The 15,757-nt window shown below is 45.6% G+C and overlaps 1 protein-coding gene across 3 annotated transcripts; it reads left to right on the forward strand.

The window, feature by feature from the left end:
- Nucleotides 1-827: 827 nt before the first annotated feature.
- Nucleotides 828-15,243, forward strand: LOC110524198 (calcium homeostasis endoplasmic reticulum protein). 3 transcript variants are annotated; one of them, XM_021603620.2, is made up of 18 exons: nt 828-1,026; nt 4,705-4,878; nt 5,136-5,174; nt 5,872-6,035; nt 6,291-6,428; nt 6,662-6,813; nt 7,000-7,111; nt 9,127-9,216; nt 9,447-9,642; nt 9,930-10,090; nt 11,862-12,318; nt 12,529-12,785; nt 12,905-13,038; nt 13,126-13,212; nt 13,448-13,585; nt 13,790-13,945; nt 14,174-14,454; nt 14,588-15,243. In XM_021603620.2, the coding sequence occupies exons 1-18, from the start codon at nt 1,002-1,004 to the stop codon at nt 14,623-14,625; spliced, it is 2,799 nt and encodes a 932-aa protein (XP_021459295.1). In that variant the 5' UTR covers nt 828-1,001; the 3' UTR covers nt 14,626-15,243. The 3 variants fall into 3 exon arrangements, with proteins under 3 accessions (XP_021459295.1, XP_021459296.1, XP_021459297.1); XM_021603621.2 differs by having other exon boundaries at nt 12,535-12,785; nt 14,588-14,893; XM_021603622.2 differs by lacking the exon at nt 5,136-5,174 and having other exon boundaries at nt 829-1,026; nt 14,588-14,893.
- Nucleotides 15,244-15,757: the final 514 nt, after the last annotated feature.

Here is a 15,757-nt window from a genome sequence, read left to right on the forward strand (position 1 = left end):
CCATTTGATTAATTGTTCAGCAGTCTAATGGCTTGGGTGTAGAAGCTGTTTAGGAGCCTTTTGGTCACAGACTTGGCGCTCCGGTACTGCTTGCCGTGGGGTAGCAGAGAGAACAGTTTATGACTTGGGTGGCTGGAGTCTTTGACAATTTTATTGCCTTCCTCTGACACCGCCCGATATAGAGGTCCTGGATGGTAGGGAGCTCAGTCCCAGTGATGTATTGGGCCATACACACTACCCTCTGTAGTGATTTATGGTCAGATGCCAAGCAGTTGCCATGCCAAGTGGTGATGCAGTAGTTAAGGTGCTCTCAATGGTGCAGCTGTAGAACTTTTTGAGGATCTGAGGGCCCATGTCAAATATTTTAAGCCTCCTGAGGGGGAAGAGGTGTTGTCGCGCTCTCTTCATGACTGTGTTGGTGTGTTTGGACCATGATAGTTCCTTAGTGATGTGGACACCGAGGAACTTGAAGCTCTTGACCCACTCCACTTCAGTCCCGTCAATGTGAAATGGTGGCGTGCTCGACCCTCTGTTTCCTGTAGTCCACAATAAGCTACTTCGTCTTGCTGACGTTGAGGGAGAGGTTGTGTCCTGGCACCACACTGCTAGGTCTCTGACCTCCTCCCTATAGGCAATCTCATTATCATTAGGCTATGCAAGAAATGGTTAATTGTAAATAGGAGTCATCATATTTTGGGAGGGTGAAAAGTAGTGAATCATCATACCTAGTTTTAATGACGCTGAGGTTGGACTTACCTGTGTACTCTTTCAGTCCTCCCAGTGCTTGTTAAGACACTGGGGGACGCTGTAGCATGGTAGCTGCTTTACTCTGGACAGTGGCGCCCTAAAGTCCGCGAAGTACTTCCGGTACCAGAGTATCTAACATTTTGTAATGCTGCTGTATTTTTTAAGCACACAGCTAGGTAGAATTTTCACAAATTAATTCCCTCCGTGGGTCTTTGAGGTTTTTCGGTCTCGCTGTTACTTGATTGAAGACAAACATGGACATTCCTACAGCTCCTGAGGGTTTGTATCTTTCATTTTGATTAGCTATTAATGCTAACGTTACCTTGCTAAATTAGTTAGTATGCAAAAGCCAGCTAGGCATATGATTGCCGTGACTGATTTAGAATAGTTTTTTTTGTAGCTAGCTTATTTTATTAACTAATTAATAATTTTAAAATTAGCTCCCTAACCTTCATGGACAGTGTTTTTTTTAAACTACATAGCTAGCTGGCGTCGATAGTATAGTCGCGCATGCGTCGATTTTGCCTGGAGAATCCGACATTGAATTGCATATAATACCGCGTTCAAACCAACTGGGAACTCGGAAACATACGAGGTCAAATCAGGACGTCAGTGATTTTCAGGTCGGAGTTTCCAGTTGTTTTGAATGCGGCATTATTGCATTGGATTCAACGTTGTGCATGAATTAGCGTTTGTATCAGGAAATGTTCCTCTTACGAGATCTACAAGCCAGAATGTTGAATATAATAAAACATGTGGGCTCCCGAGTGGCGCAGCAGTCTAAGGCACTGCATCTCAGTGCTAGAGGCGTCACTGGTTCGATTCCCGACTGTATCACAACCGGCCGTGCTTGGGAGTACCATAGGGCAGAGCACAATTGGCCCAGCGTCATCCGGGTTTGGCCAGGTGTGCCTTTATTGTAAATAATAGTAGTTCTTAACACTTTATTCTTTTTTATTAACTTATTCAGGGCAGCCAAATTGAGACCAGGTTCTCATTCCCAATGGTGCCTTGTGTACAAACGTTTTCTCAAACTGGGAGAAAAATTAACATTACAAATAAAACAAGAAAATGATATAAAACTACAGTTTCAACAAATAAACCACTACAATCAATCGAAGCACCTGCAATCCTTAATTGCTTAATTCAACACCAGAGTCTTAAACTGTCCTAGCGGCACCAGGGAATCAAGATGCAAGGAATTTTGTAGGTTATTACAACAATGGGCGGCACTAAAAACGAAAGGAGGATTTACCTAAATTCGTCGAGACCAGAGTGACCAATCCTGTGAGTAGGTTTGGTAGCTCATTCTGTTCTACGTTAGCAACGAAGTTTGATAGGTTGGGAGCTTGCAGGAACTGGCAGGAAAGTTGGCTGTACAATCTGCTTCCTGCTATTTAGGAAGAGGCAAGATCTATTTCTAAAAAATAATCCCACTTTATATCTTAGCTTTTTAACAAGCTCATCCATACAAGCTCACCCATACATACATACATACATACATACATACATACATACATACATACATACAGAAGAGTCAACAGATCATTCTCAAACCACTTGCGAGATGCAGGCTTATTTCAGTCAACCTTTACTGATTGTCTGGGCGGCTGGTCCTTTTGCGTGTAGTAATCTGAGACGATATATCCACAGGAAAGTATAAATACATCAACTTTTCAAAGCGCTGGTAGTGCGTTCAGATCCCCATCACCTGAAACGTGTGCAGAACCATGTAAACTCGAGCTCGGCAAGTATGTATGTATGCATGTATGTATGTATGCAATGTATGTATGCAAGTATGCATGTATTTTCATCTTGTGCACATGCCTCAGGTGATCTACCAGAACGGTCTACCCGTGCTTTGAAAAGTTTATGTAATTATACTTTACTCTAGATATACTGATGGGAGTCTATTAAGCTGGCCCTGTTATGCATAGTTTGCACCGAATGAAGCAATTTTTTATTTAACTAGGCAAGTCAGTTAAGAACAAATTCTTATTTACGATGACGGCCTACCCCGGCCAAACCCTAACCCGGACGATGCTGGGCCAATTGTGCGACACCCTATGGGACTCCCAATCATGGCCGGTTGTGATACAGCCTGTAATCGAACCAGGGTCTGTAGTGACGCCTCTAGCACTGAGATGCAGTGCCTTAAGACCGACGGGCGCCACTCAGGAGCCCTGAAATTCATTACTAATTATTGACCTTAATTCATCCACCAAGTACAAGGGTGGAGTGGAAACTCGCCATTTGTGGAATGAGTTCGACATGTGGGGTAGAGGAGTTTAATATATAAACAAATCACAACGCAATGGTGAGGTGAACAGTGTGATGGAATATTTTAAATAAAGGGTTCATTAATCATCGGCTTCCAAATAAACAAATTCAAAGATTTTTTTTATGCATCTAAAAAAAAAACGTTCATCAATGATCGCGTTTTCAAATCATTGACGTGTCCACTTCTTGAGCTTCGAATCCATAAACTAAAGGGTCTATCCGAACATATCCACCTGTGCTCAGTGTGTGGTGTGTGCCGTTGTTACCATTTAACCATGCAGATTGACCCCATTCCATACACACACCTTTCAAACAGGATGTACAAAAGCTTGTGCTTAGCATCAAAACAGTGCAGGGCCCTAACAAACGGTAAAGGCTCCTTTCGTCTCCCCATTCCCCCGCCTTAACCCGATTTCCCCCCCAGGTGTGCATTCACATCACTGAAAGGAAGGACCAATTTCATCTACAAAGTGACAGGAGAACAGAGCAGGGGAAAGGAAGGACATACAAACAGAATACAACAAACCTCTCTTTCAGACACACGCATCGACATGCACTCAAACAGTTAAAACAGTATCAGAGAACAAGAGGGCCGAACCATAGGTACTGTCTGCTTTGATGCTGTTTGGTGATGAGGGAGAAAGAAGCGGAGAAAGTGTGTGGGGGGGTGACAGTACCTCGGTTCAGTGCTTGGTTTAGGGAGGGGGGTCCTGCGGGTGATTAAATTAATTTCCTGAACTGGGCTGCCTCCCGTGCATGAGTCATCTGGCCCACTAAAGTGATTTGGGTTGGCACGCGGAGTAGGATTCAGTGTTTTCACATGCAAAAGTGATTGCTTTTGATAAAAACACTTTATATGCCTTGCCAATGCAAACCAGTTATATTTTTTGTTGACGTCAACAACCGAGCAGTGCAGATTTTTGTTCAATTTGAGCAAGGCGCTCCGGCCTCACCGGCTTCGCCCGGTCATGTGACGGGCCGTAGGCTTATAGGGTCCCATAGGAAACAATGACCAACACTTTGGTTCCTACCCTGTCACAATAACTCCACCCTGACATGTTCATTCATTGTCATGCCAAACATTGTATTCAAAGTACCCAATATTATATTCCAATTATTTAATTAGACTAGTTTACCCAAGTGTTTTGATCTAAATTGCAAGTCAAAATTACCTTTTATTGTCCCCACCACATTACCTGTGTAATGGTCATGCTGTTTAATCATCATCTTGATATGCCACACCTGTCGGATGGATTATCTTGGCAAAAGATAAATGCTCACTAACAGGAATGTAAACACATTTGTGCACAACATTTTTGAGAAATAAGCTTTTTGTGCATATGGAACAATTCTGGAATATTTTATTTCAGCTCATGAAACATGGGACCAGCGTTTTTATATTTTCGTTCAGTGTAGTAAAATACGGTATAGCGCCCAGCCCTAGCGTCGATGTTGTCCCTCATGTACGATTACTTTTCTGCCCACCTTTACACAGTTACCTTGCACAGTACGTAAAGAGGGGTGCCCCAGATTTCAGGGTCTCATAATAACCTGATCAAGATTGCTTTGCTTTAAATGATGTGCCGAGTTAGCTAACTTAACAATAATAGAACCCCTAAATGGATGTCATGCTGTCAGAAATCATGTGACTCACCAAAAACGTTTCTCTCTCCACAGATCAAGAGCTGAAAAATGTCATTGACAAACTGGCGCAGTTTGTGGCTCGAAATGGCCCCGAGTTTGAGAAGATGACAATGGAGAAACAGAAGGACAATCCCAAGTTCTCTTTTCTGTTTGGTGGGGACTTCTTCACCTATTACCGGTGCAAGCTTGCTATGGAACACCACCAGCGTATGTAGTTCATATAGCTATCAATTCAACTTGTCTTGTCTTAATGCCAACAGTCTTTTTTTTATCCCATTTTGCAGCAGGTTTGGAACACAACCACCACGTGCAGATATTGTAGCCTAACTTGTGACATCTGCTCACAATTTTTTAGTCATTGCAGGAAGAAGACCAGACCTGAATTGATTTCTATATAATAGATAGGCTATATCTGTGGCTGTTTGTATGCCACTGTATTGTAATGTGTGCTTCTCCCCACGTAGATCCTACTACCCACGAGTGTGAGGAGTATAAATTGGAAGGTATTTACTGGGATGATAGAGGTCCCAACTTGCACATTTTACTCGACATTCATCTGGTGTTTTTGCATCACCGGTGCTTGAAGGCTTTGTTTTTGTATTGTTTATCATGTTTGTATTTTTCAATCATGATCATTTTAAAATGGAGGATACCCCGACTACTGGTGTAGATCGTATTCCTTCTATTTTCGTTATTGTCTAAAACATTCTCGTTTTAGATTTTTTTCAACCACAGTTCAAGTTTGGACTTTGCAAGGCCTAAGTATGTCAGTTTGCTAAGAGTTTTTGGTTTTCTTGATGCTTGTTGATATCAGATGCAGATTTATGTTTTTGTTCGTTGCGTGTGATTCTATGCTGCTGCAAAGTGTGACTTAAAAATCCACATGCTCTCCTGTTACAAAATTGGGTTTCAGAGATACTGCAAAATGCTTCATGGTTTTTCAATCTCAATTCCTTTGAAGTATAAAGCAATTGAGTACAAATGAAGATGAGGACATTCCTTTCATGAAGCTAGTTGCATGTAAAATGCCCTTGTTTTAGTACTAGCTTTTCTTTTGAGGAATTTTATTTCATTGTTTTTTTTAGGCCACCTTGTCAAGTACCTGTGCAAATGACAAAAAGCATCGAGAGTACAATGAAAATGTTTTCTTTATCATGCTTTTTATCCTTAAATCACTGACATTTTGGCCTTATTTTGCAGATCTTTATAATCCACCCGGTAAGGAAGTCCCAGATGTCCCTCCGCCAATCACGATCCTGGCTCCGCCCCCCATTGCCCCTGCCACGCCCTCTCTGGATGAACTCATCCAGCAGAGCCAATGGAATCTGCAGCAGCAAGAACAGCACCTGCTCACTCTCAGACAGGTACGGGTCACTGTACCCCAGGGTCAGTCAGTCTTGATTAGTTGAGTCAGATATGTTAGTGCTGGGCTGGTGCAAAAACCTGCACACACTGGCCCTCCAATGTCACAGACTGACCATCGCTACCATATCCTATATTCTTTGGTCATAAAATGTGCGAGACAGAATACACAAAGTTTCCAAGCAAATACATTTTACAGCTGCTGTTTATTTCCCTAGATGTCCAGACTGAAATGGTTGTCATTTGTTTGATTCCAGGAGCAAGTGACGGCAGCCATAGCTCTGGCCATGGAGCAGCAGACCCAGAAACTGCTAGCGGAGACTCAGCAGGACATCTCTGAATTTGACAACCTGCTGCAGCCCATCATTGACACCTGCACTAAAGACGCCATCTCGGTACGGTCATGAATTTGTCATGACGTTCATGACGACATGAACAATAGATGAACTGGAGAATGCTCTGGTATATTTAGTCAGTTGTATGTTTCTCTCCGGTTCCTTCTGTAGAAAGGTTTGTGGTCATACACACATCTTCATAAACAGGGCTAATAAAGAACACTAGTATAGAACAACAAGGCCCGCACAGTGTTAAAGCTCCCAATCCGAAACTGATCTTTGTTTCCTCCCAGGCTGGTAAGAACTGGATGTTCAACAACGCCAAGGGCCCGCTGCACTGTGAGCTGATGTGCTCACACCTCCGGAACCGCATCACAGCCGACGCAGCCCACTTCGAACTCCGCCTTCACCTCATCTATCTCACCAATGATGTCCTCCATCACTGGTAGAAGCATGATGAAAATGAGGCTTTGTTTTTACTCTCAGAATGCCACACATACACAGACTGCGCTTCTTTGTATTTTAAACTCTTCAAACAAAACTAACTTGCTTGCGCTCGATAATGGAAGTAATTATGTCATGCATTGTATTCGTGGTTAGTTAAGTGAACCTTGTCTTGTTGTCCTACCAGTCAGAGGAAGCAGCAGAGGGACCTGCTGGCAGCGCTGCAGAAGGTGGTGGTCCCCATCTACTGCACCAGCTTCCTGGCTGTAGAGGAGGACAAGCAGCAGAAGGTTACGCGGGTAAGTGGACTGCCTGTTCAATGGAGACATTGTTCCATATAAACTCAGCAAAATAAAGAAATGTCCCTTTTTCAGGACCCTGTCTTTCAAAGATAATTCGTAAAAATCCAAATAACTTCACAGCTCTTCATTGTAAAGGGTTTAAACACTGTTTCCCATGCTTGTTCAATGAACTATAAACAATTAATGAACATGCACCTGTGGATCGGTCGTTAAGACAATAACAGCTTACAGACGGTAGGCAATTAAGGTCACAGTTATGAAAACTTAGGACACTAAAGAGGCCTTTCTACTGACTATGAAAAACACAAAGAAAGATGCTCAGGGTCCCTGCTCATCTGCGTGAACGTGCTTTAGGCATGCTGCAAGGAGGCATGAGGACTGTAGATATGGCCAGGTCAATAAATTGCAATGTCCGTACTGTGAGATGCCTAAGACAGCGTTACAGGGAGACAGGACGGACAGCCGATTATCCTCGCAGTGGCAGACCACGTGTAATAACACCTGCACAGGATCGGTACATCCGAACATCACACCTGCGGGACAGGTACAGGATGGCAACAACTGCCCGAGTTACACCAGGAACGCACCAGGAACTCCATCAGAGCTCAGACTGTCTGCAATAGGCTGAGAGAGGCTGGACTGTTGTTGGCCTGTTGTCTGGTGAGGACCTGCCTTACATCACTGGCAACAACATCGCCTATGGGCACAAACCTACCGTTGCTGGACCAGACAGGACTGACAAAAAGTGCTCTTCACTGACGAGTTGCGGTTTTGTCTCACCAGGGGTGACGTTCGGATTCGCGTTTATCGTCGAAGGAATGAGCGTTACACCGAGGCCTGTACCCTAGAATGGGATCGATTTGGAGGTGGAGAGTCCGTCATGGTCTGGGGCGGTGTGTCACAGCATTATCGGACTGAGCTTGTTGTCATTGCAGGCAATCTCAACGCTGTGCGTTACAGGGAACACATCCTCCTCCCTCATGTGGGACCCTTCCTGCAGGCTCATCCTGACATGACCCTCCAGCATGACAATGCCATCAGCCATACTGCTCATTCTGTGTGTGATTTCCTGCAAGACAGGAATGTCAGTGTTCTGCCATGGCCAGCGACGAGCCCGGATCTCAATCCCATTGACCTGTTGGATCGGAGGGTGAGGGCTAGGGCCGTTCCCCCCGGAAATGTCCGGGAACTTGCAGGTGCCTTGGTGGAAGAGTGGGGTAACTTATTTTTTTATTTTACCCCCTTTTTCTCCCCAATTTTGTGGTATCCAATTGTTAGTAGTTACCGTCTTGTTTCATCGCTCCCGTACGGGCTCGGGAGAGACGTAGGTCGATAGTCATGCGTCTTCCAAAACACAACCCAACCAAGCCGCACTGCTTCTTAACACAGCGTGCATCCAACCCGGAAGCCAGCCGCACCAATGTGTCGGAGGAAACACCGTACACCTAGCGACCTGGTCAGTGTGAACTGCGCCTGGCCCGCCACAGGAGTCGCTAGTGTGCGATGAGACAAGGATATCCCTACCGGCCAAACCCTCCCTAACCCGGATGACGCTGGGCCAATTGTGCGTCGCCCCATGCACCTCCCAGTCGCGGCCGGCCACGACAGAGCCTGGGCTCGAACCGAGAGTCTCTGGTGGCACAGCTAGCACTGCGATGCAGTGCCTTAGACTACTGCTCCACCCGGGAGGCCTGTGGGGTAACTTCTTACAGCAAGAAATGGCAAATCTGGTGCAGTCCATGAGGAGGAGATGCACTGCAGTACTTAATGCAGCTGGTGGCCACACCAGATACTGACTGTTTTATCATTATTCCATTTATGTTAGTCAAATGTCTGTGGAACTTGTTCAGTTTGTCTCAGTTGTTGAATCCTGTGTTCATACAAATATTTACACATGTTAAAAGTTTGCTGAAAATAAACACAGTTGACAGTGAGAGACCGTTTCTTTTTTGCTGAGTTTAGATGTTGCCTGTGGTCTGAATGACACCCTCTGTTTCTCATTTCTCTCACAGCTCCTGCAGCTCTGGGAAAAGAATGGCTACTTCGACGAGGTGACGATCCAGCAATTACAGAGTCCAGCTGTGGGCCTGGGCCAGTATCAGGTGAGGACTGAGGCTTGTTGCCTAGTAAAGTGAAATACTGCAAGTCGGCTGACCATTAAAAGGATTGGACTTTGAGGTGAACCACATACACGTTCTACCCCATACCCCTAGTTCCATCAAAATAGAATAACATTTATTTTTTTTAATTGAATTGATTTACTCCGGCTAGGCCAGTCATCACTCGAGTGTTCTCTGTATAACACTAGCGGTGGCCCTCCCCTCTCTCCCAGGCCTCTCTGATCACAGAGTACGCTGCAGTGGTGCAGCCCGTTCAGCTGGCCTTCCAGCAGCAGATCCAGACCCTGAAGACGCAGCACGAGGAGTTTGTGGCCAACCTGACGGTGCAGCAGACTGCAGCTGCCGCAGCAGCAGTGAGCCAGCTAGCTGCAGCAGAGCCCGACGTTAAGGCAGTCACCACTCAGCCTGGTGAGGGGAGAGAGAAACATACTCGCGCACACACCCGCATAAACACTTTTGTTTGCATGTTGATGAGGCTGTTGGTCTGTCAGCAAAACATCACTGTAGAGATGCAGGTGACTGGTTTGATTGGACTTTTTAATCTGTCTCTCTTGCATACAGACCCACAAACACACACACACACACACACACACACTAAGCAATTCATGTTATTACGTTTACATGTTGATTATATATCTTTAGCCATATTTACCCTTTAACCAAATATCCTTCTCTCTGTCTTGTGGTGTCGACAGGAGAGGTGAAGGCATCCATGTCTGGCCCTCCTGGTGATTATGACGGAGCCCCGCCCAGATCAGACCCGGGTGCTAACAACACTGGCCACTCTGATAACTCCTCCTCCAAACCCTGGTTCGACCCACAACACATGCCTGGAGGCTGGAATCCCAATCAGCCTGTAAGCTTGTCCTACTGTGTTGTTTATATGCACTGTGTCACTCTTCCCTTTTTATAATGTACAACTCTCAAACTGATATAAGGAATAGTCTGTTGATATACAGTGCTAGTCAAAAGTTTGGACACCTACTCATTCCAGGGTTTTTCTTTATTTTTACTATTTCCTACATTGTAGAATAATTGTAAAGACATAAAAACTATGAAATAACACATATGGAATTAAACAAATCAAAATGTATTTTATATTTGAGATTGTTCAAAGTAGCCACCCTTTGCCTTGATGACAGCTTAGCACACTCTTGGCATTCTCTCATCCAGCTTCATGAGGTAGTCACCTGAAATGCATTTCAAGTAACAGGTGTGCCTTGTTAAAAGTACTTTTGTGGAATTTCTTTCCTTAATGCGTTTGAGCCAATCAGTTGTGTTGTGACATGGTAAGGTGGTATACAGAAGATAGCCCTATTTGCTAAAAGATCATTTCCATATTATGGCAAGAACTGCTCAAATAAACAGAGAGAAACAACCGTCTATAATTACTTTAAGACATGGAGGTCAGTCAATATGGAGATTTTCAAGAACTTAAAAAGTTTCTTCAAGTGCAGTCGCAAGAACCATCAAGCGCTATGATGACACTGGCTCTCATGAAGACCGCCACAGGAAAGGAAGACCCAGAGTTACCTCTGCTGCAGAGGATAAGTTCATTAGTGTTAACTGCACCTCAGATTGCAGCCCAGATAAATGCTTCAGAGTTGAAGTAACAGACGCATCTCAACAACTGTTCAGAGAAGACTGCGTGAATCAGGCCTTCATGGTCAAATTGCTGCAACAACAAAAAAAAAACACCAATAAGAAGAAGAGACTTGCTTGGGCCAAGAAACACAAGCAATGGACAATAGACCGGTAGAAATCTGTATTTTGGTCTGATGAGTCCAAATTTGAGATTTTTGGTTCCAACCGCCGTGTCTTGGTGAGGCACAGAGTACGGTGAACGGATGATCTCTGCATGTGTGGTTCCCACTGTGAAGCATGGAAGAGGTGGTGTAATGGTATTACTAGTGACACTGTGATTCATTTAGAATTCAAGGCACACTTAACCAGCATGGCTACCACAGCATTCTGCAGCGATACGCCATCCCATCTGGTTTGTGCTTAGTGGGACTACATTTGTTTGTCAACAGGACAATGACCCAACACACCTCCAGACTGTGTTAGGGATATTTTACCAAGAAGGAGGGTGATGAAGTGCTGCATCCGATGACCTGGCCTCCACAATTCCCCAACCTCAACCCAATTGAGATGGTTTGGGATGAGTTGGACCCGCAGAGTGAATTGAAATCAGCCAACAAGTGCTCAGCATATGTGGCAACTGTTTGAAGACTGTTGGAAAAGCATTCCAGATGAAGCTGGTTGAGAGAATGCCAAGAGTGTGCAAAGCTGTCATCAAGGCAAAGGGTGGCTACTTTAAAGAATCTAAAATATATTTTGATTTGTTTAACAACTTTTTGGTTACTACATGATACCATGTGTTATTTCATCGTTTTGTGGTCTTCACTATAATTCTACAATGTAGCATCGTTAGGTGTCCAAACTTTTTACTGGTATTGTATTTACAGGTTTACTGTTTTCATAGTTGAACAGATAGGAACTACAGTCAATCTATCGAATCAGTCCTATGCAAACAAACTGAGTTGATGGATGAGTGAGTGGTGAAGGTACGGTAACATGGAAGATGAGTGTCCGTTTAAACACCCGTTATTTTTGTCCCCTCTCAGCCTCCGTTTGACCCTACCCAGGCGCCCCCGCCTTGCCCACCCTGGAACAGCCACGAAGGCATGTGGAACGAACAGAGGGGGGACCCCAGCTGGAGCGGAGGCCCTCCAAGGGGGGAGGGCGGTCCCTGGAGCGGAGGGGGAGGACAGAACGAGCCCCCTCCCAACTGGAGCGGTCAGTACGACCAGCCCCCCTGGAGCAACCAGGGACCCGACCAGCCCCCATGGGGCCAGAGAGAGCCCCCATTCCCCCGCATGCAGAGGCCTCCCCACTTCAGAGGGCCCTTCCCGCCCCACCAGCAAGGGCCCCCTCCCTTCAACCAGCCGCCCCCGCCTCCCCACAACTTCGGACGGTTTCCTCCACGCTTCATGCAGGATGACTTCCCACCCAGACACCACTTTGAGAGGCCACCCTACCCTCCACACCGCTTTGACTACCCACAGGGAGACTTTCCCGGAGGTAAGAATCCAGGACAGGTTCCACCATGGGAACTCATTATTCACTGTTTAACTTTTCTATGACTATTGTATAAACACCCTTCTGGCTGATTTTTCCTGACCACCATCCATAGTGACAGTACACATATTGATTTACATGATCATTTGGGACTGACCGTTCTATCTAAAACATGTCATTTAACTGAGTTGCTCCCCTTGCCCCTGCGTGTTGACCAAGACATGGGCCCCCCGCCCCACCACCACCCCAGCCAGAGGATCCCTCCTCCGGGCATGGGGGGAGGAGAGCACCCTCCCTGGGGGGGTAACCAGCACCCTGACTTCGGCCCCCCGCCCCACGGCTTCAACGGACATTCCCCCCATATGAGGCAGCGGCTGTCCCCGGCTCACGTCAACCAGGACGACCCCAGCCTGGTCCCCAACGTCCCTTACTTCGACCTGCCCGCCGGACTCATGGCCCCTCTAGTCAAAGTGAGTAGCACGGGATGAAGATTATTGCTTTTCAAGGCTACATTTTCCACATCTCACTATGTATTTCTCGGGCCCCAGTGATTTAAACAGTTGTTTTCCACCTGTTTTATATGCGTAAGCTTGAAGACCATGAATACAAAGCCTTGGATCCCAAAGACATCCGCCTTCCTCCCCCCATGCCCCCAAGTGATCGCCTGCTCGCTGCTGTGGAGGCCTTCTACAGCCCTCCATCCCATGATAGACCCAGGAACAGGTAAAACACAAACATTTTCGCTTCATGTGCTTGAGTGATCAATGCAATGTGTTGGCTCTATTGATTGCAATGTCTTTTGCCGGTCAGTGAGGGCTGGGAACAGAACGGCCTGTATGAGTTCTTCAGAGCCAAGATGAGAGCCAGGAGGAAAAAGGGCCAGGAGAAACACAACAGGTGAGACCGGCTGCCTGCTAACCAGCCTTATGTCTCGCACGCACAAACACATTTAATGGACTTATCTGTAGTACAAGGAGACTTTAGGTACCACTTAACCTAAAATAAATGTGCCTTTGAAATCCACAGGCAAAATACAAATGCTTTGTTAGTCTGGCTCTCTGTTTCCCATCTGTAAGTACTATATGAGAGATGAGTGCTCTAACGAAGTGTGTGTTCTCTCTGTCTCTCCCAGTGCCCACGGGGGTAGTCGTTCACACAGCCGTTCTCGTAGTCGGGGCCGCTCCTCATCTCGTTCCAGCTCCAGCTCCTCCAAGTCCTCCCGCTCCTCCTCGCGGTCCCGCTCTCGCTCCTACTCCAGGTCACGCTCCAGGTACATGCAGAGGGGTTTCTTCCTGATTTAACAGGAATTGCAGATTTCGTCAGGAATACTATCAGATACGCCTGTACGATACAGTGGAGATGTATTGGTAGACCGTTTTCCTCATTTGGTTGGCGGTTAGGTGGTGTTAAGTAACACTGTGGAGTGAACGTCGTCAAGTTTGACGGATCATGTTGTTTATCTTCCCCTCCACAGGAGCAGGAGCCGATCCAGGTCGTCCCGCAGTCGCTCTCGTTCCAGGTCTCGCTCCAGATCTCGCTCTCCTGACAAGAGACGGCTAGAGAAGCCCGGACATGCCTCTGCCCCCACCCCCGCCATCGCCTCCCAGAAGTCCCGTAGCCCCTCCCCTCCGTAAGTCCCTCTAATCTCGGTGTGCAATGTATCCTGCTCTTAACACATCATATCGCCTCTGGCATAATGCTTACAAATCGGTGCATATCAAAGGAATAGGGGCTTGGGGAGGGTCGGGACCGTAACTATGCCATTGACATAATGGAGACAGTCACTCTCACATTGAACATTTAAAGCAGAGCATTGAAGGCTGTAGATTACTGAATGTATTGGTTGTGATCTCCACAGCACTAATTCTGGGCTTGGAGCAGCCCCTTCTATCCTGCCTCCAGACAGCAGGCTGGGAGAGGAGAACAAGGGCCATCAACTGCTCATGAAAATGGGCTGGAGTGGTTCAGGGGGGCTTGGCGCGAAGGAGCAGGGCATCCAGGACCCCATCAAGGGGGGAGAACTCCGGGACAAGTGGGACCAGTATAAAGGAGTTGGGGTGTCACTGGACGACCCTTATGAGAACTACCGCAGGAACAAGAGTTACAATTTTGTAGCTCGCATGAAAGCCAGGGAGGAAGGTAGGAATTTATCAAGTGATCTCTGTAGGTCTTTTTGAAAATATTGCAATGAAATTCTGACATTGTGGACAGGTGTATTTGTAGGTGATATGACAAACAAAAATGTATAATAACCAATGTGTGTTTATTTCAGTGAATCGGGAACCACAGGAGCCCCCTCCCGCTGAATGACGTGCATCGTAAAGCAAGCAACCCCTACCCAGAACACACCTCTTCATAATTAGTTGTTTGTACAGAATAATGGTTTTAACCGTACGTTTCCCTCTATCCGTTTGCAAAATACCAGAAAGTTGGGGTGCTTTTTAGTTTTAATGTTGCTTTTCTTGTGGAACTTGTTCATGTATTCTTCTCATGTTCCAGGATCAAGTCATCAAGACTTGGAGATGGACAAAAATAGTATTGTGTTGCTCTTTTGAAACAAAAATAAAATCCCACAAAACATAGGAGTGCACATGGAATCAATGGGATGTCAGCTATAATTGTGAATCAGTTTACCCTCTACTAACCACATTACCTGGCTACCTAAACTCCTTGCTCCGCCCACGGTCGTTAGTTTCTTCTCTGCTATGAAGTATGTAGCAGAACGATAGAGCAGCGGAAGAATGAAGTTTAAGTCGTCAGGCAACTAACCACATACTGTAGAGAAATAAAGCATTTTAAATACTTGTTTTGACATTCTGTTTGGATAAATGCACTCACAATTAGTTAACCTCAACCTAGATTAAAAGAAATGTAAAAAGAATTGTCTGAGAAATTTCATAAAACCAATAAATTAAACCAAATTTCAAATGTCTACATATCCTCATTGATCTGTATAAAATTCGAAACAAGGTCGGATCATGACGTCATTGATCTTCAGGTCGTAGCTCTAGAAAGAGGCCGGATTTACTATTCCGAGTTCAAAACGTATTTTCCCAGTCGGAGCTCGTTTATTCCCGACTTCCCAGCTGTCTTGAACTCACTGAAGTCGCAGTGCCGAGTTAAGTTGTTTTGAGCGCGGCACAAATCATGCTTCAGTGACAGCATGGCCAATGTTTAGAATTTTTAACTTGGAAAAGAGCCCCTTAATCACAGATTTGGGACACCTCTGTCACTGATTCCTTCCAAACCAGTCATTGTTGAATTTGCGATTTCCAACTTGTTGTGTAATGTTTATGTCCAATTGCCGATGAGCACCGATGTTTTATCTATAACTTCTTCATATGACAAGGATTAAAAATGATTTGCCAGTAGATTGTTGACTTGATTCATGATGACTGCTGGCCCAGATTACTAAAGTTTGTTGACATGATCAGTCCAATCA

Source organism: Oncorhynchus mykiss, chromosome 5 (genome assembly GCF_013265735.2).
Source record: "Oncorhynchus mykiss isolate Arlee chromosome 5, USDA_OmykA_1.1, whole genome shotgun sequence".
NCBI lineage: Eukaryota > Metazoa > Chordata > Actinopteri > Salmoniformes > Salmonidae > Oncorhynchus > Oncorhynchus mykiss.

Coding starts and splice junctions, on each gene's coding strand:
- LOC110524198 (XM_021603620.2), top strand. CDS start 1,002: ATGGACATTCCTACAGCTCCTGAGG. Junction 1,027..4,704: donor CATTCCTACAGCTCCTGAGG/GTTTGTATCTTT, acceptor CTCTCTCCACAG/ATCAAGAGCTGAAAAATGTC. Junction 13,946..14,173: donor TCCCGTAGCCCCTCCCCTCC/GTAAGTCCCTCT, acceptor TGATCTCCACAG/CACTAATTCTGGGCTTGGAG.